We start from the raw sequence: 20,791 nt of genomic DNA on the forward strand, positions 1-20,791 counted from the left end.
GACTTTCCCTCAACTCACATTGTTTCCAGAAATCTTATAAAGAACATCAGAGGTGACAGAGAAAGCAGATATGTTCCTCCACATTATGAAGTATCTTTCCTTTTCTCCCTTTCCTATGTTGTGGTCTCTAAATTTTCCATTATCTTAGACTGTAACCTCTCCCATTTGTCTTAGCTGGTCCTTTGCATGATATTATAAAAGCAAAGTATTTGACTAGAATACCTAAGGCCTGCAATCCAGACAGTATTACTTGTAGTGGAATCCCTATAAGGTGTTCTTCAACTCTAACTGATACTTACCCTGTGAAAAGACTATATGACAGATGACAAAGGTTGCTACTTAAAAGGAAAAATGTATATACTGAATTAGATCTTAAGTGTTCTACTTTAATGAGTAAACATGGATTGAAGACTTTCAGAAATTGCTTTAATTGGTTTTCATAAAAAGCTCTATGTACTGGAGCTGAGCTGGAACTTCCTCCCTGAGAAGGGACTCTTGTAGTATTGGAAGGTGCTATGAAAGCTGCTAAGAGAAAGGGATGCTCGGCAGTCCTACCCAGCTGTAAAGCCTCTAAGCAACAGTGACTGGACTTACAAGAGATGCAAATGGTGAAGTAGTGGCATTTTTCACTTGGATGTCGCCAGCAGCTGTTTAATTGGGCTTCAGGCTGAACAAGAGGTTACTTAAACCTTTCTAGTACTGTAAACCTTGCAACTTGTGCAGGCTGAAGAGGTCTTAGACCCAAGAGGAGAACCTACTGTTGTCAGGTTCCTAAACCAACATAATTTCTGTCTTCTGTATACTTATTCTTGTACCCACAGATAAGTGTATATCTCAGTCCTTATCAAAGAAGCTTTTTTTTTTTTTTTAATGTGTGTGTGTGGGGGAGCATAATGGAGACTATTACAGAGATTTGCAACTGGTCAAAATGAAGAGAATAAGTTACTGTGGGATGCCCATCTCCAATGGGTTCCTCTAAAGCTAAGGTTCACAGAAAATCATGGAAAAGGGGATGAAAAAATTCCTAAGAGCCAGAGGCCTAGGATGCCTATTGAAAGATCATGTTCCCTAGACATACCACAGAGGAAAAATACACCATAAACTTTCAACTATATACCCTCTGTGATAAGATGAACAAAATGGCAATACTAATTAACCTATCAATTTAGACAGGAAGTTCCATGTGCTCCTACTTCTAGCCGAAGAGCTACTGGATGTCAAAGGCTGCTGAGATGAGGAGCTGATATCAGTTGTGTTCCAGGATGGACTTCCACATAGATTATCCAATACAAAATGCTCAGTCCTGAATACATGAACATTAGAGCAAAGATACATGGACTCAGTAGGTTACACATACATGTGTGCATATATATTATATATGTATGTGCATATGCATGTACATGTGTCCAGACAATAACAATTAAAGAAGAAATCATGAATTTGGGAGGAGGATGGAGGAGCTGGAAATAAGAGTGGTGTAAATGTAATGCTAACGAAGGGAAAGTCTCAGAAACACCCCTCCTCCTTCTTAAGTACTACATGTCTAAAGAGTAAAACTATTTTGAAGAATCTCTACACTGATTTATACAGTAACTGCATTAATTTATACACTTACCTGTGGTGGTATTGTGTTCCCCCAAATATTGTGTATCTTAATAAACTTATCTGGGGTCAGAGAACAGAAAAGCCATAATATTAAACATAGAGGATAGGCAGTGGTAGCACACACCTTTAATCCTAGCATTCCAGATGCAGAAATCCACGTGTTCAAAGATACAACCAAGCATACCAAGCATGGTGACTCACGCATTTAATCCAAGAAATCGAGCCTTTAATCTCAGGGAGTGGTGGTAGAAAACAGAAAGATATATAAGGCATGAGGACCAGAAACGAGAAGCTTTTAGCTGGTTAAGCTTCAGGCTTTCGAGCAGCAGTTCAGCTGAGAGCCATTGGGATGAGGACACAGAAGCTGCCAGTCTGAGAAAATAGGACCAGCTGAGAAGTTGGCCAGGTGAGGTTAGCTGTGGCTTATTCTGTATCTCTGATCTTCCAGCTTCACCCCAATAACTGGCCTCGGGTTTGATCTTATTAATAAGAACTGTTAAGATTCACGTTACACTTACCTGTATGTTTTATTTGTAACAAGTAAGTTATGGAATCAGCCTAAGTGTCTATAAACTGATGAATGGATAAAGGAAATGTGACATCACACACACACACACACACACACAAACACACACACACCCACACTACACACTACACACACACACACATATATATATACACACACACAGTAGTATTTTATCTAGCCACAGGGAAGAATTAAGTTATGTCATTTTCAGGAGAATAGATTGTGCTGGAGATCATCATGCTAAGTGAAATAAGCCAGACTCAAAAAGAGAGCTGTGTCATGCTTTCTATCATATGTGAAATTTAGAGAGGAAAAAGGAGTTGAGAATAAAAGACTATTAAGGACATGGAAAAGGGTAAAGGAAATGAAAGATAAGAGAGAAAAGTAGGGGGTAATATGATTAGAGAACATATATGCATATGAAAGGGTCACAATGACATCTGATATGCAGGTGGGGAGGGGGTAGAACAGAGGAGATGGGGGATGGGAACATGAGGGAATGGGATGGTCAAGCTGGGAGAGAGATGGAGAGGGAGAGAGCAATGAAAGAGGTATCTTGATAGAGGGGGCCATTATAGGGTTAGGGACAAACCTGATGCTGGGGAAATTCCCAGGAATCCGCAAGGATGATCCCAGCTAAGACTCCTAGCAATAGTGGAGAAGGTGCCTGAACTGACCCCGGTAATCAGATTGGTGAATACCCTAACTATCATCATAGAGCCTTCATCCAGTAACTGATGGAAGCAGATGCAGAGATCCACAGCCAAGCATTGGGCCAAGCTCTGAGAGTTCCATTAAAGAGAGGAGGAAGGGTTATAGGAGCAAGGGGGATCAACATCACGATGGGGGAAAACCCACAGAGATAGCTGACCTGAGGTAGTCGGAGCTGAGAGACTCTAGACCAACAGCTAGGGAGCCTTCATGGAACCACAAAAGGCCCTCTGCATGTGGGTGACAGTTGTGTAGCTTGGTCTATTTGTGGGGCCCCTAGCAGTGGGACCAGGATCTGTCCCAGGCACACGAGCTGGCTTTTTTGGAACCTGTTCCCAATGGTGGGATGCCTTGCTCAGCCTTGATGCAGTGGGGGAGGAGCTTAGTCCTGCCTCAACTTGATGTGCCATGTTTTGTTGACTCCCATGGGAGGCCTTACCCTTTCTGAGGAGTGGATGGGGATGGGTAGAAAGGAGGTGGGGGGAAGGAACAGGAGAGGAGGGAGGGGAAACTGTGGTTGATACGTAAAATAAATAAAATAGTTTAATAGTAAAAAAGATTAACTCCTGATAAAAAATAGCAACCCCCCTTTTTTTTCTAGTGGTGATGAAGCCATTGCTATGAGAAATGAGGAACTTAAACTGCAAAATCCTCAGATCTTGTGTTCTGTAACAACCAGTAACAAATCCTTTAGAAAAAAATCAACTCTCCAGTTATTACCTAGCTTTGTTTTCAGACTCTGTCAATGCAATGGATTTCCTAAAATGTTCCTGTGTTTCTTTTTCAGACCTTCTCAATGTTTTCTACATGTCTCTCTTTCCTCTGCTTAGAAGGATAGAAGGATAGAAAAGATGCCACAACAGGTACAGGGACTATTTTGCTACCAATGTGGGGGTGATGCTACATTTCTTCTGGCACTCCAGGGATCCTCCCACCAGATCAGGCTTTCTTAGACACAACTTGTAACTCATAGGTCCATATTTAGCCCCAGAATGCCTTATTCTAATTACAAGGACATAGTGAATCGGAAAGCCATTAACCACAAGTTGCTTGTGCTGTCTGAGACACCGATACTGGAGAAGGGTCAGAACAGATTTTGTTATATGTGACCAGGTCAGATACTGGCTCTGCTCTTACTCATTTTGTCTCAGAATCTATAAAGTGATATCATTATATGAACCTCATTGGATTGCTGTAAGTGTGAAGATGAAACAGAATATTTAAATCATTGCATTGTAACATGCAGATAATAAGTACTCAAGAAAGCATGACCACAATTAGGTCAGACCCAGAGGTTAGATGATTATCACACTTTTGATGAGAGTCAGGTTCCTTCTTCAAGTGTGAGGATTGAAACCCTTGATAAGAGGGGTGATATATTGTCACCTTCAGTGGGGAGGAATTTTATATCTGAAAGCTTAAAAAGATTTGTAGTTTTGACATCTTGGTCACAGAATTGAAAGGATTCTAGTTACACTTTCTTGGACTATGAAAAGAAAAAGCATGTGGATATAAACAAGCGAAGGGCAGAATGAGCACCATGCAAAAGTAGCTGATCACTTACCTCATGCCTATTTTGCTGATGCTGGTGTATCTTGTGAATGTATGACAGACTTCCCATTTCATGTTGAACGATGAAATAAGAGCAACAGTTTGAATAGACACAAGGAAGCAAAGTCTGTTGCATTCAGTTGAACAGAAAGTGAAGTTCATCGCCCAAACATGCGATTAAGAGATAAGCTTTGTGACCTGGCATTTTGTAACCTATTCCCTATAGTGGACGCCTCGCTCAGCCTTGATGCAGAGTATAGGAGCTTGGTCCTTCCTCAACTTGATATGTCACAGTTTGTTGACTCCCATGGGAGGCCTTAACCTTTCTGAGGATTGGATGGGGCGGGAGTGGGGTGGAGTGGGGGAGGTAGAAAGGAGAAAGGAGGTAGGAGAGGGAATGAGAGGAGAGGAAAGAGAGGAAACTGGTTGGTATGTAAAATAAATAAAAAATTTAATACAACAAAATACTTTTGTGAGAAAAATTTCTTTGATAGCATATTGTGTGTGTGTGTGTGTGTGTGTGTGTGTACATAAACATGTATAAAAAATAAAGAGAAAGCTGAAGATTCCTTCTATTCCACCCTCTGTCTCCTGTTTAATTCATGTATATTTGGACTGTTAGTAAAGTGGAGATATCATGAAAATATTTCCTGAATTTTATGTGATAAACATCCTTAGCCTTTCAAAACTTATTTGATCTCAATATATTGCTGGATATTTAGATTATTTCTATCATTTCCTATTTCAACTAATCTTGATAAGAATATTCACACTCATACAGAGAAAGTTGTGTTTCCTGGGGTTGATGTGTGGGCAGTTCCTCTGATGGACAAAGGGCATAAACTGAATGCAGATTAAGATTTATTTTCTTTTGTTCTATTACCATGCCTGTTTCCCCATTACAAACATATTTTGATAATTTGACAATTACATTTTAAAATGCCTCTTACAGTATATATGTGACAGGGGTATTCTTTGTTTCTTCCTATTTTTGAATTTTTTTTTCCTTAACTGCTTGCGTTTCTGGGCAGATCTAATAACTATATTTATCCCCCTTTAATAGCTTGTGCTCATTCTTATATTTCAATACTGTGATGATTAACTCCATTATCATTTGAATGAAATGACTTTAGCCTCTCTTCCCTTAGAAGTTTGTGAGAAATACTGTCCATCTTTCTGTGGTTTGAATAGTACTTGGAACCTTTTGTAGCAAAGGTATCAAAACCACACATATTGAGGTCCTGGCTACTGTGTGGATTTGATACCAGGAGAAATAAATTCTGAATGTATTTCCTTTAGTAAATCAGGAAACAAAAACCACAGTTCACGTAGGACTTGGTATCATTCACTAAACTTTTAACACCTTGGGAAATGGTTAATAACCCGTTCTCCATAAAATTCATGATGCAAACTAATGTGCTTGGCATTGAATTAAGATTACACATTTTGCAGGTATGGTACCTTCGAGGACTCATCAGCTTCTTAGTGTAGGAAAGAAAATCAGCAAATAGAATACAGCATGGTAGAAAGCATCAAAGTAAAACAGTGCTTTTGGAATGAAGCATTATGAGTAGAAGAAGGCATCTGAGACTATATGGCTGATACAAAGAAATAAAGTAAATGCAGTTCTTTGGGAACACCTACTGTAGATTCCAGTAGGAGTGAGACAAGAGACAAGGGCAAGAGCAAAAGTATTTCTTTTTCTTAGTACTCGAGTGACAAGGAAGAGCATAGGGTATAATCAGTCCCATGGTTCACCTTCACGGTTTAAGAACCGACAAGGACCAAAGGGGAGTAGAGCTTGAACTATAGAGTTCATTTGGGTAACTATGTCTATGGTCCCATTGAAAAGAAAAAGAAAAGCTCTGAAACTGTATCATATTTCTATCCTGTTTTGTTTAGAAGTCATTATTTCTGTTGTACAACATTCTCTGATGTTGTGTTTAGCTCCCACAGGAGAAGTAAATGTGTTTAGCAAGTTGTTTTTGACCATCACATAGATGTGAGGTTCCTCCTGAGACTAAATAAGTATAATACATGATACATTTACTTTGAAAACATTTGAAACACAGCAGAGAAACCAGAAACAAATGTATATTTCAGAAATTATTTTTATCTCTACAGAGTCCAGCATAATTGAGAAAAGCAAGACATGCACACATGGGGTGGTATCAGTTTATCTTTTTCAAGCACAGCAATTTATTTTACACATTTATAGAAAAGTATGAAAAGAAAATAAGGTCTCCAAGACTCAGTGGTTATGTGACTCCTGTTCGTTCAAGAGAAGGATGTCTAGCCAGACTTTGGAGGTAGGCAGAGGCTGACTGAGTCAAAGAAGAAGTCTTTAATTGACTCAAGCTGTGCCACTGTGAAGATTCTGGGAAGCCTTGTATTGTCTCTTGTGCAGACAGGATGGTATAAGTCTAATGCTACGTAAGTTTCATAAAATCCCAGCACTGCAAACACCTTTAGCTGTGTTCTCCAGAAGCAGTGCTAGAGAGGAGGATAAATGTGACCAGACAGGTTAGTGTTTCCAGGAAAATCCTACAGGGAAGCCGGACCAAGGATGCAGAACAATGACCCATAAACAAGGTCCAGGGATGTGAAACTCAACATCGTCTATCACAGAGTCCTGAGGGTGTCCAAGGCAAGGGAGTCCATCCTTCTTGTCATGAATGAGCAGATAGCTAGGGAGTTTGGGTGCCAGTTACTCCAGGGGTTCTACACATGAAAGAGTGCAGTGATATATTGTGTACTCTAATAAAATTTACCTGAAAGATCAGAGGACAGAACAAGCCACTAGATTAAACATAGATGCCAGGCAGTGGTGGCACACACCTTTAATCCTAGCACTTGAGAGGCAGAGATCCATCTGGATCACTGTGAGTTCAAAGCCACCCTGGCCTACATGAGATTGACTCAGTCTAGGAGAGAAACAGAGCCAGACAGCGGTGGCACAGGCCTTTAATCCCAGTACTTGGGAGTCACATGCCTTTAATTCCAGTATTTGAGAAGCACATACACCTTTAATCCCAGCATTAGGAAGGTTGAGACAGAAAGTGATGGTTGGGTGGAGAAAAGTATATCAGGTGTGAGGAAACAGAAACTGAAGGCTTTTCAGGCTGAGAAGTCCTAGAGGTAAGATGTGGCAGTGGCTTGTTCCTTTGTCTCTTATCTGGTACTTTTTTTTTTTTTTAAATGAAAAAGACCATTTTAACATTCGTGTTACAGAAGAGAGTGCTAAGATGTTTGATTGCCAGACATAGGTGAAGGGATCCCATGGGGACGTCCATGGAGCATTTTTAGGGTCTTTGTCGTGTCCATTTCAAGCACTGCCTCTTTCCATAAACGAGGCTCCTGTGATATGATGCTTTTGCCTAGGCCAGAGTTCTGATCTTTCGGGTATTATTGACCTTTATGCACATGCAAAGTTCGGTGTTGGATCCATCATTGCATTTCTCTTTCATAGAATAAATCATTATATAAACCACACATTTCTGTTCCACAAATCCTGACTTTTATCCTCAGCTATGACTGAGTAAATATGACTGAGGAGAATGTTGAATGAGTCCCTCTGTAGCTGGATTTTCTTTAAGTACTCTTGGCGTTACTGCTTAGATGTAGAATGCTGAGTGTGAGCAGAGGGACTGATTTTCTTAACTTAGAGGAAATGACTTTTATTTCATAGAACAGGCTTTCCTCTTTTTCTTACAGAAATTTTAAGTAATGGCTTTCCTTTTTTATTTTTTCAGAGCAAAACAATTAGAGGAGTCACATTAATTAAAAAAAAATGGTTCACTTTTAAAAACTGCATGTAGCCAGGCAGTGGCGGCACACACCTTTTATCCCAGCACTTGGGAGGCAGATGCAGGCGAATCTCTGTGAGTTCTAGTCCAGTTTGGTCTACAGAGCAAGTTCCAGGACAGCTAGAGCTGTTACACAGAGAAACCTGTCTCGAGAAATCAACCAAGCAAACAAACAAAAACACACACAAAACCAAACAAAACCCACAACAAAACAAAAGCAAAAACCACGTCCACAAAACAAACAAGACAACAAGCTGTATGTAAATCCTGATTTTGTAATTGAACTTGATTTTCAAGTTTGCTAAAGCATTTGTGTCTATAGGAAGTTGGAGTATGCAAGTCCACATCTATGTAAATATGCGTTTATTACATTTTGGGGAAGTGAACCTGTCATTTCTTGTTTTCATATTTTTAATATACCAGTTGCTTCTTGGTCATTACTAAAATATCATGCATCAGAAATGCCAATTAGTATTTCTGGAAAACCACCTGAGAATATAACTAGATAATGAAATGACACAGTTAGAAGATGTGGGAAAGGAAAAAAATTGAACTTGAAAAATAAAGAAAACATAATTTATGTAAATGCAGTAACCAAGGGGAAATTGAATATTTGAGTTCAAGGCCTTAAGTAGAGTTTCCTCTGGAAAAAAATGTCTATTAACTTTGACAGACCTTAGTGAGCCCAGAGTCGGTGGATAGACACATATCAGAACTCACAGGGGTCCATGCAGACTTCTGTGGCGACTCTCTAAGGGTCACTGATCCTGGTACTTCTCTTTTGGCTTAATGAATGTGGGAGGGAACAGAGGATGGAAGGATGGAAGGAGCAAGAATGAAAGGAAAGAAGAACAGTGAAAGAGGGAGGGGAGCAGGGAAAGAAGGAAGGAAAGCAGGAACAAAGTCAACTCCATTGCAGCCTGCCTATACTTCCTCCCACAACAGTGCACCTAACAGGGGCTACTTCCCTGCACACACCCATTGGTAGCATGGGTGAGGCAAGGCTGGCTCCCGACCTTGACATTTTCCTTTGCTACACAGCAAGTCTGCTTTGGGCCCCTTGTCTGTGGGAACCTGCTTCTTTACTTCTGCTTGAAAAACAATCTAATGGGCAATTTCACACTGTGTTGGTGCCTGCCAGGAATCGAAACTGTTATATGCATTTTAATAAGGATAAGGACAGAAGCTGATTTCTAATTATAGGATTTAAGGCATCAGAGAGTAAGATATTTAGGATCTAAGGCTATCTTGGGTCCTGTTTGTCTCTGTGAAATTCACCCTCCATGCAGGAAAAAAACAAAACAAGACAAAACAAAAGCTTCAGTTATCTCTGCCAGGCTTCACTGTGATATAAGAGTTGAGAGCTGGCTCAGTGGTTTGGTGTGGCTCCACACCCTCCCACTGGGGTGAGAAGGATTCTACTATTTATCAGCCGGGTGGCTTCTCTGCAGTATGTTAGCATATGCCATGCATTTAATGCCAGCATAAAAGTAAAGAATTTTTCAAGCTTGATTGCCTTACTTTAAAATACACTGCAAATGGGAGATGGGTTTGCCAGTAAAGTGCTTGTGTGGAACTCATGTCAAAAAGCCGGATGAGAGGTATGTCCATAGTCCTCACTATAGAGAGGTTGAAAAGGAGGATCCCTTGCTGGATAACCAGTCTAGCTGCGTCATCAAGCTTTAGGTTCAGTTAGAGACTATTCTACAAAAGAAGACAGAAGCTGATCCATGAAGGCATCTGATGTTGACCCCTGTTCCCTACACACATGGACATACATATGCATACACACCTATACATGAATATGCTCACAGAACATACACTTTTTCCTCCTTTTATTCACTATAGATTCATTTCTCATAAAATATAATCTGAAAATGATTTCCCCTCTCTCTACTTCTTCCAGTTCCTCCCCACCTCCTCTTATATCTGGATCCATGCCCTTTTTGTCTCTCGTTAGAAAAGAACAGGTTTCTATGAGATAACAACAAAATATGACAAAATCAAATATAAGGAAAATGAAAACCATCACATTGATTTGGACAAGCCACGCCAACCGAAAAATAAAGGGTGCCCAAGAGAGGGCACAAGAATCAGAGACCCACTTGTTTACACATTCAGGAGTCCTATGAAAGTACTAAACCGAAAGCTGAGATACACATGCAAAGGTCCTGGTGCAGATCGTGTAGACCCCGTGCTTGCTGCTTCAGTCTCTGAGCTCATATGAGCCTTGCTCAGCTGTTTTAGGGGCCGTGTTCTCCCGGTGTCCTCCATCTCTTCTGTTTCTCTCACTCCTTCTGCCTCCTCTTTCATGTGGTTCCCTGAGCTCTGAGGGGAGGGATTTGATGGAGACATCTCCTTTAAAGCTGCACACACATGATTTTAGTATATGAGGTAAATGCTTGGTGTGCTCCAGCTTCTGTTCTCTGCTGGGGGATGATTAAAGAGAAGATTAATCTTCTGATAGAATTTTTTCTTTTTCTGTTAAGAATTTCCTACACAAAGTTAACATTTATTCATAAATATGGGAGACTCTTGATAACATTTTAGTAGAAAAACCCAAAGCTCTTGGACTGAAATATCTTTGTTTTAAAAGACCTCAGAAATGTACTCTTTAAAATTCTTGTACCCCATTATTTGTTTTTCCTGAGAGAAAATAATGCAGAATCGTCGAAAAGTTGGACTTTTTCATGGAGTTCAGCAAACTGTGCTACCGACTTAAATAAATAGCATCACTTCCAGGTAGCAAGCATGGTGAGAGAATCTGAGTAGCAATTAAAATGTGCAGATCCTGGTTACCCTCAGACAAAGGCTCTCTAGACGAAAGAGCTCTTGGAAGCTGCCAGGAGAGCAGCTTGGATATCTCGGGTTGGGCCTGCAGCCTGGATCACTGCGTGGACTTCTGGGTGGTGTGAATCAGATCTGCCAAGCCATGTGGTAAGCTGTTTTCTGTCTGGGGCTTGGGCAGGTGCAGCCTGTTTTGGACCTACTGTAAATCTTCCCTTTATTTGTGATTTCTGGGCTGAGTCCCTGCTTCATCCTCTAGGGATGACCTCTTTTGTTCCCTTTAGACAAATGTCCCTGTCTGTCCTGCCTTTGGGATGGCGTTGGCAGCCTGCTTTGGGAGGGCTGTGTTTATCTCTTGATGGTAGCTCTCATCCTTCTCTCTTTATCATTGCTTTCCAGTCAAACAATCTTTTAGCTCATTTTTATCTTGCTTGGTTCCTTTACCTTTTATCTGCACTTTAAATGAAGGATGGCAAACGTATTTTGTGGGTGGGCTGTGGAGACTCTTGCTTTTCTAAACGGCATCCTGGCTGCTTCAGAGTGGGCTGGTGAAGCTCCTATTACCCAAGTGTAGTTCTGAGTTACTGCTACAGCTGCTGTAACAAGAGCTACACTCCATGCTGCTTGTCCAGATGGAGAGCATCGTGGGTGGATGGGCAAGTTCCTCTCACAGCTATGCCAGGCTTCTCCCTGAGACCCAGCCCTTCCTTGACTTGTGGTACGCCACACGTCTCTGCCTTCATTCTCTTACAGCATTCTCCCTCTCCCTCTGTGTCTGAATTGCCCCTTTGTAACGCAAAGATGCTGACCATATTGGATAAGAGTTGATCTACTGCAGGATGACTTCATCTTAACTAATGGCATCCACAATGGACCTCATTCTAAACTACTTTTTTTGCTGGTGAAGGCTAAGAACTTTGCCCTGTGAATTTAGTGGAACACATTCAACTCATCTCCTAACTTAGTCATCAAGGAACACTGGGACATTTTAAGGAAAGGGTGTCTAACCTATTTATCACTTTTTATTTGAAACGAACACACTGCAATGATTTTACAGCAGTAATTGGGAGTTGGCCTGCTGAAGCTCTGAATAATGACATATTTTAGGTTACAGGTTCCTGTTCCTGTTTGCTTAAAGTTCTTTTAAACTTCAGTTAGGGGTCTGCCACAACTGACTTTTTCTGGCTTTTGTCTGTCACAGGAAGAGCGAGGGAGGTGAAGCTACTTTGGGGAAAATTTCGTCTTTGGGGTCTGGCCTCCTTCCTCTGCCATTGCTACAGCATCCTCCCACACTGCCTGTTCTATGAATTTCAGAAACATCTTTTTCCACTTCCTGGACCCTCATTTCCACTTCCTGGACTCTGCTTGTAATTGAAATTAGTGTGTTTATTTACTTATTTTGTCTGTTTATTTTGTCTGCTTATTGTGGAGAACTATATCTCAGGTCACCGTAGAACACTTTCTTAGTCATCATGCAGTCAATGTTTGTATTTTAGGAGAATTCCATTGTGCATCTTCGTGGACTAGGCAGGGAGGGGAATACATTGAAGCCACTAGTGCTAACACTTCTAATTAGCTGATGTAATAATAGGTACTACAGATGGCTTGGGGCAATTCTGCACTGTTCAACAGTGAGTCTATTTTAAACATCTTAAGAACAAGTTATTGTCTTGTACTTTGGAAACCCAAGGAGACATCTGAGCAAGTGGGAGTTGTTGAGTTTTACCTTACTTGAACAAGAAGTGGTGGAGAAGTGAGGGTAGACATAGACACCCGAGGATGGCAAACGCATAATGACGTTCAGAGAGAAACACTTGAGAAAGAAGAGCAAATTCTGAAGGAGATGGGAGGCATGTCAGAGAGGAAAGAGGCAAAACAAGAAAACATAGATGCCAGATGGGTTGAGTAGGGCTTTATAGAAGGCTGTACCTCTAACATTTAGAGTCAAGGACACAGGTGGCATTTGGAGTTTTGGTGGAATGGTAAAAATGGATGCTAACTGCATGAAATACTCATGGAAAATGAGAACACATGGGAGACCCACACATTCTGTAAATTTGAATGAATAGGGGAGAGTTAAGAATGATTGGACATTGGGTACTATGTCATCCGGTCTGAGGTGGATCTCAGAGGGGAGAAATTTCCACTCAGGGATGAGTGGAAGGAGTCTGGTTAGAAAAGGAGGTGGAAAAGTAAGGAGACTGTTAGAAGTGGGAATATTCTGGCATGTAAAATGCATGGATTCAAGAAAAAATGAAATTTCTTTGACTTGCATTCTGTCACCTATAAGCATAGTGTTTTGGGAAGTTAAGTCACCCACATTTGTGAAACAAGCTCATTATTACTTGATTACACAGTTACAGCAAAAATGAGAGCCTGAGAGTGTGAAGGGCCTTTACAACCAATGCTTCTAGTTAGCTTAGTTGTCTGGCTTCCCAAACTTTTATTAAATACATAGTTTTAGATCTTTAATTAAGAAAATTTCATTAGAAATGAAATGATCTGTGGGAGATAGTTATGGATGACCATGCTGATTAAATCAATTAGAAGTTTTACATTCCTTTTATTATCTAGACCAAGAACAGGCTTGTGCCTCTGAAAAATCTCTTGGCATTCAAATTCAGAGGTACAGCGTTTTTAAAGACAAAAACTACAAAAATCATCCATACTTTACACCAAAGTTAGGTGAGGGTCAGAGTAACCTTGAAATGTTTATTCTTGGCAGAGCAAAATAATAATTATTATTTTAGACACTACATGCTGATTATATTTTACTTATATTTCTATAGTTATTTTAGTTTACTTATTATTTGGGTTAATATGTCTGGACCATGGTCAAGACCATGAAAATCCCAAATGTCTTGCCAAGGCAGAGGTGATTATTGTGGGGAAGAGGGTAAAGGGCTGAGAACTGTCTAAGCAAACACAAAATGGAATCAGAACAGGACAGGATGGTGTTACCTTAGTCATTCCAGCAATAACAGTAAGATAAATTCCTATGTGCCCCTTTTATAACTTGACAAACTATCAATCTTGGCCCTAATATTCCTGTTCTATATTTCTCATACTCCTTCTTATTAGATTTTATCTATTTTACATTTCTCCAGTTGTCTCAATACTCTGCTTTTCAACTCATGCGTTAGAACTATTTAGTCCTTTCAGACTTATAAGTTCCTCTTTCCTTTTCTTTTGTTATTGTTGTCATAAATTTGAGTTTTGTATGGTTCAATGTTCTGCTTCCTCAAGGTGTCATATAACACACTTCTCAACTCTTTGTAGCTTCATAAGTTGAGAGTAACTTTAAAAGTTTGGTTAGAGTTAAGCCTGGTTGTTTTGACAAGACTACTATTTCTTAGGAAACATGAATGTCTTTTCATGAATTTTCAGATGTATCTTTTTTTGGATAGAACTCTTAATTTATTTTGGCATTAAAATGTTATTTTGAATATATTTCCTAACATGAGGATTATCGCAGATGTCAACACCACCCAAAACAATCAAAAGGCATATCGCATCAACTACAATTGGGGTGTGAATTGACTTTCCGTTAAAAAAGTATTAATTACCCTCTTTAATTTCTTGCAAGGGTGGCTCTTGGGACTCAAGACAGAGTGGTGTAACTTGTTAGTTGGCCTGCACAAAGGCTTGGCTTGCAAAGCTGGTGTAGAGACCCAGGCTCTGTGACATTGATGAGGTTCTTCAACCATCGTTTCCTGGGAGACACGGCACACATACCTACCTTCTTACTCCAGAAAGATATCTCATGATGGGCCAAATTTGGTGAACCAATAAGATTTTATTGAGGCAACTAACAGAAGTAGCTTCAAAGGAAGCTACATCACCCCCCCCAAAAAAAACAACACCCCAACAGACCAGTGGCAACTCCTGAAAGCACTAACCCTGGGGCCTTCTGCTTCTCTGGTAGCTGTTTACTGCCTTTACAACCCCAGGCAGGTTTATACAGGGATCTGGCATGTTTGAGCTCTCACAGACTTTTTACACTGGTTCTACTCCCTGTATCTCTGCCTCCCTCCTGGAGGGAGTGTTACAGCTCTGGAAGAAACTACTGTACCTCTTGGGTAATGTGAAGAGCTTCCCAAACAGCAGACTGAGTGATAGACCTGTGAGGATACTGATGGTGAAAGTCAGTGGCTAGGGATGTGAGATAAGCATGAAATATTAGTACACCTAGCAGTGACTGGTTCTCCAGTGGTGGAGCAATACTTGGAAGAGCAGATAAAGCACGGAACTAATTTTTTTATTAATGATCTATAATTATGACAGAAAAGTCACTTGTAAACTTGAATATACCAATAAAAATTAGACAACAGTATTTTATATTCATTTTAGAAACTAATACATGCCTGAATTATAAATATGGAACCAATGGGTTTCTATTTTTTTTTTTTCATTTTGTGGTTCAATTAAAATCAGACCTTTTTTCCCCATGAATTATGTCAGTTTTTTCTCTGATTTAAACGTATTCATCTTTGAATTTTTAGTGTGTCAGGATGGTGTACCCTCTTCTTTATGTCAGGTCTTCTTCATTGTTATCTTTAGTGTCACTTTGGACAACCTTCCATTTGGATGAGCATAGCAGCCACAAGCAGCCTTCATGTGGGGCTTGGTTTTTGTCTCAGACCAAATAGTCAATTCTTTTAGAATGAAACTTGACTGGGGTGGGGTGGGGGCATAAGGGAAGCGTCTCTATGCTTCTCAGCAAGCTATCCTGATTTTTCTGCCGTTTGAGTCTACAGCGAGGTGGGTCTGGGTCCTTATATGGAGCCTGAACTGGAACCCGTCTGCCCCTAACGCTCCCTCCATCCCTTAGGTCTGGGTGTTCATGGGTAGAGATTTTCTCTGGTGCTTCATGGATTTGTCCTTCATATAAATGCACGTAATTTCCCTATGCAGAACCTAGAACTTTGTGCCGAATTGACAAGTATATGGAGCTGCTCCTGAGAGCAGGGCAGGGTGAGAACAGCCTAAAGAAAGCTTCTGAGATGGAAGTAGAATGAAGAAATGGAGCTATGAATGTGAGTTCTGAAGACAAGCACCAAAACCTGTAGCCAGGGCTCTTAACTGCTGCTGTGGGATGGCCTTTCTGTACGCTGTGAATATGTGTTGCTACCACTGGTTAATAAAGAAGCCGCTATGGACTATGACAAGGCAGAACAGTGCCAGGTGGGGAATCCAAGCAAAGAAACAGGAAAGAAGACGGAGTTAGGGGAGATACCAAGCACTGCCAGGAGAGCAAGATGTAATGGAACACAGGTACGAAGCCACATGGCAAAACGTGGATTAATAGAAATGAGTTGAAGTAAGTTGTAAGAACTAGTTAATGATAAGCCTGAGCCATAGGCCAAACAGTTTGTAATTGATATAGCCTCTGTGTGTTTATTTGGGACTGAATGGCTGTGGGACCAGGTGGGACAGAAACTTCTGCCAACAACCTGCCTGCTCCTGAAGGCCCAGGATAGTTGGCATATAAAAAGCAGGTGTTTTATTGCAGACTGCTACTATCTGATTTAGCGTTTTCCTTCTGTTTCATTTTTCTAGTGACTTCCCCCAACTTAATTTTAACTTCCCCCTTCTCCCCTCTAAGCTTTGATTTTATTATTATTTCCTTCTTACACATTTTTCTCCCTTTAATTTTTTTCCTTCTGTTGTGTTGGATTGTAACCTAGAGATGGAACATTTTCTGTATGCCTCTTATGTGGTGAAAGTGTTACTTCTGCTGAACAGTTGCAGGGCCACACACTGAAATACTAGACAGCTGTGGCTTTTCTTTATGCAAGAGTTTTCACACCAGGAGCCACTTGCTGCTGCAGCCAGTTTTGGGTGCCGGTAGATACAAGGTCCTAATCTAATATGAACACCTAATCACACTGTACTTTAGACTTGTACTCTTTTTCTTTTTTTGTCTTTTCGAGACAGGGTTTCTCTGTGTAGCTTTGCGCCTTTCCTGGAACTCACTCTGTAGCCCAGGCTGGCCTCTAACTCACAGAGATCCATCTGCCTCTGCCTCCTGAGTGCTGGGATTAAAGGCGTGCGACACCACCGCCCGGCTTGTACTCTTTTTCAAATGTGCCGTTTTCTTATTTTCATTGTCTCCCCTCCCTTCCTTCTCCTACTGATTGATTATTGTTTTATAAGCCCAAGCACTTCTTCGTTGTCACTTCTGAGCATAGCTGGCCCAGATAAGTAGATGCTCTTCTATTTTTTTTTCCATCCCACCTGCCCATAAGCTCTGTGACATCATTGCTGCTCAGACTTCTTCTCTTCTTGGCTAACACATCAGAGTTCTTGGTTTGTGGTAATAAAGACTTTGGATGAATGAAGCTGGTGCTTACTTCACTTGTTATGGATCTGAGCTATCCTGATCTTAGAAATAAAAAGTTTGGGGCTTGGGGATTTAACTCAGTGGTAGAGTGCTTGCCCAGCAAGCACAAGGCCCTGGGTTCAATCCTCAGCTCCAAAAAAAAAAAAAAAAAAAAAAAGTTTGAATTTTAGTGTCTACATTAAGTTCACAAACTTTCTGGTCTCAAAAATGATGGAGGGCCCCTAAAGAACATTAGTTAATGTGGTTTATATCTATCATGTTCATAGTATTAGAGCTTAACACTGAATACAATTTTAAACACAAGAATCTTTGGGCACTCACTGCACAGTATCTCAGAGGCTCTAACAGTATATACCTGAGAAATCAGGACTGAAAAAGATTAATTTTATTTTTCTATTGCTTTGAAGATAAATTGAATCTTACAGATCTCCAAAAGGCACACAAATGTACCCAGAACATACTAACACAGATAATTATTGAAATATTTGATGACGCATACTTGTCTGTAAACTCTAGAACTGGTGGATAAAGGTAGGAATTTAGGATAATATGTTTGGCACCAGAAATTTATATTACATGTGAATCTCCACCTATGCACTAGATATTCCTGTACAAATGAATATAGTTAATAAAAAATGATGTAGTTTTTTTGAATGGCCATTAAAACCTTAGTCTATTGTCTTATAATGTGGAAATTGATGTTACTGGCTTACTTTTGTGTATTCAGACCCTGATATGATCACTGCAAAGAAAGTACCAAGGTTTTTGATTATATTTCTCATTGTTCGATTGACCAAGTTACATTCAAAGGTCAAGCATAAATCCCTTTTCTGTCTACAAAACCTTAATGAAAAATCCATTCTCTTACAAAAATGCAAAGTGAAGATACTATTTAATCTTGGAGCAACTGCATTAGGTAATGCCACCAATCACTTCAGTGTGAATTTCTGGGTAGCTTTCTTTCCTCTCTTGGTGTGAACATCTGACCACCTGCCTAAGCATCTGCTTTTTTTTTTCCAGATAGTTTTGAGATAGCTGCACCCTCAAATGGCAATCTATATGCAGAACCTGGACAAAATGTTACACTCAGTTGCCAGCTTCAAAGGAAATGGCCAGTGCAACAAGTCATGTGGGAAAAAGTCCAGCCCCATCAGGTAGACATCTTAGCTTACTGTAACCTATCTCAAAAGACAAGATACACATCACGGTACCAAAGGAAAACATGGAGCAACTGCAGCAAGGAGAGCATGCAGAGTGTCCTCATCATCCCCAGTGCCATGGCTGCTGACTCTGGACTTTACAGATGCCGCTCTGAGGCCAGCTCAGGAGAAAATGAAACCATTGTCATAAGGCTGATCATAACTGATGGTGAGTGACAAGAGATGTTACAAGTGTCAAAAGCAGAAAAAAAAACCCAGAGACAAACAAAACAAACCCACTGTGAATTGGTCTTCATTCTTTTTATTTGCAGTACAGATATTTCTTTAATGGGATTTTGTTATATGTCAATATTTTTTAATGTTTATGTATGAAGCATCTAGAGTAGTAGGTTTCCATGTCTCTTTTGAAAAAACTTCAGTATGATTTATCTTTACCCAAAGTCCAAAAAAATTTTGCGTAATAGTCATATGAATATATATATATATATATACTTTATAAATATATGCTTTCATTGGTTTAATTATGTTGAACAATACTAAATTTTAGGATTTGGTATTTATTTATCTAGTTAACTCATACATCATATATTTATCAATGAAAATATTTCATTTTACTTTTTTATACTGTGTGTGTGTGTGTGTGTGCAAATGTGTCTGCATCTGTGTATACACATGCAAAGGTGAATAATTGAAATCTGGAGACTTCCCTATTACTTTCTCTACCATTTCTTTTCTTTTCTTTTTCTTTTTCTTTTTTTTTGAGAGAGGTTCTCTCACTGAACCCAAAGCTCACAGTTTTGACTAGCCTGGCTGGGTGGTTTGCCCAGAATATATCTGTTTCTGCCTCAACCCTTGCTGGGGTAACAGGCACACACTGTCAGACCCAGCATTGCTGTGGGTGCTGGGAATCCTCGTGCTTATGTGGCAAGTACTTTATTCACTGAGCCATTTCCCAAGCCAAACATTAAACATTTCACTATTTTGTTTTCTTACTTGTTACATTTATGAACTAAAGTGTGCACATGCATGTGCATGCACGTGTGCGCGCGCGCGCTCACACACACACACACACACACACACACACACACACACACACACGAGGGTATTATCAGCCTGTATCTTCATTATCTAACTCCTCACTGTGGGTTTGATGCCTGGATATTGCTATCCCCAGAAGTCACAGAATGCTGCTACAACAGTTTCTAAGACTTGGGAGGACTGCACTTCCGGACACTTGGCAGTGTGTCATTACCAGTTTCCCAGATGAGGGCCTGTATCCTTCCAGAATAGAAGACTGACCTGGAGGTTTACAAAGCTGACCTTCAGGCCCTCTGGACAGTTTTCTTCTGTGAGGCTGCATTCTTTTTGGATTCAGTTTGTCTCCTCCCCTCCCCTCCCCTCCCCTCCCCTCCCCTCCCCCCCCTCCCCTATTGCTGTCTTCTGTAGTTTCAGTGAGTTCACCTACCTTGGCAGTGATTAAATATTTATAGGCAGTTCTTTTAGCCTGCAGCTTCCCCTCACAGTTTCTGCTCATATTGCAAACTGGTCTTTCCTTCCACCTTGGAATAAATAAGGGAAGATTTGTGTAACAGCAGCCTCTGTCCATGTTGCCACTGTTGCTATGTGTAAAGTGGATGGTGGTTACTGGAGAACAGCAGATTTTCATGTGTTAGATAAGGTCATGAACTGAAGGACAAATAGACATTGGATTTAAAACCATATCGAAGAATGGTTGATTGAAAAAAATATATGGTGGCAGGGGTAGGGGAGGAAAGTGAACAGCATAGTGTTGACTATTCCCATAGGCACAGACAGGAAATACTTCTCATTTAAAAAACTCTGTCATCACAGAAGTTATTTTGGATCTGGACAGAAAAAAGAATAAAAATGGATGTTCATCTTTTGTTAAACAACAACAACAAAAAAAAGCAGGGCAAGAAAATATCCTAAACAGAAATGTCCAAAAGCCATTTTCAACCACGTATGAGAAGTCTTACCTAGTAAATGCTGAGAAAATGATTATAAATTATAAAGTGATTATCTTAGGTCATAGAGCAAGCAAGGGGAATGGGTTTTAGGAGGTGATGCTGTTTAACTTTTACAAATTAGTGAAAAATGTCCTTCATATGCCCAACATTTTTCTCAAAATGATTTCTCTGTGCATAAATTGTAAACAATGTCAAAAATCAGCCACCAGATGGAAGTGACAGTGTGATAACAGGTATTGTTAGTGTCCACAAGCCTTGAACAGATGCAAAATAGTTTTTGACATCTAATTGACAGATTAAAAGAATAACAACTG

At 40.2% G+C, this 20,791-nt stretch overlaps 1 protein-coding gene across 3 annotated transcripts in view; it reads left to right on the plus strand.

The window, feature by feature from the left end:
• Positions 1-20,791, plus strand: part of Cd226 (CD226 molecule) — a 99,133-nt gene that overhangs the window by 48,853 nt on the left and 29,489 nt on the right. For all 3 annotated transcript variants that reach the window (XM_076555666.1, XM_006989961.4, XM_076555667.1), the window contains exon 4: positions 18,350-18,697. In XM_076555666.1, the coding sequence (XP_076411781.1) occupies positions 18,350-18,697 (348 nt within the window). The remainder of the gene's footprint in view (positions 1-18,349; positions 18,698-20,791) is intronic.

Source organism: Peromyscus maniculatus, chromosome 19 (genome assembly GCF_049852395.1).
Source record: "Peromyscus maniculatus bairdii isolate BWxNUB_F1_BW_parent chromosome 19, HU_Pman_BW_mat_3.1, whole genome shotgun sequence".
NCBI lineage: Eukaryota > Metazoa > Chordata > Mammalia > Rodentia > Cricetidae > Peromyscus > Peromyscus maniculatus.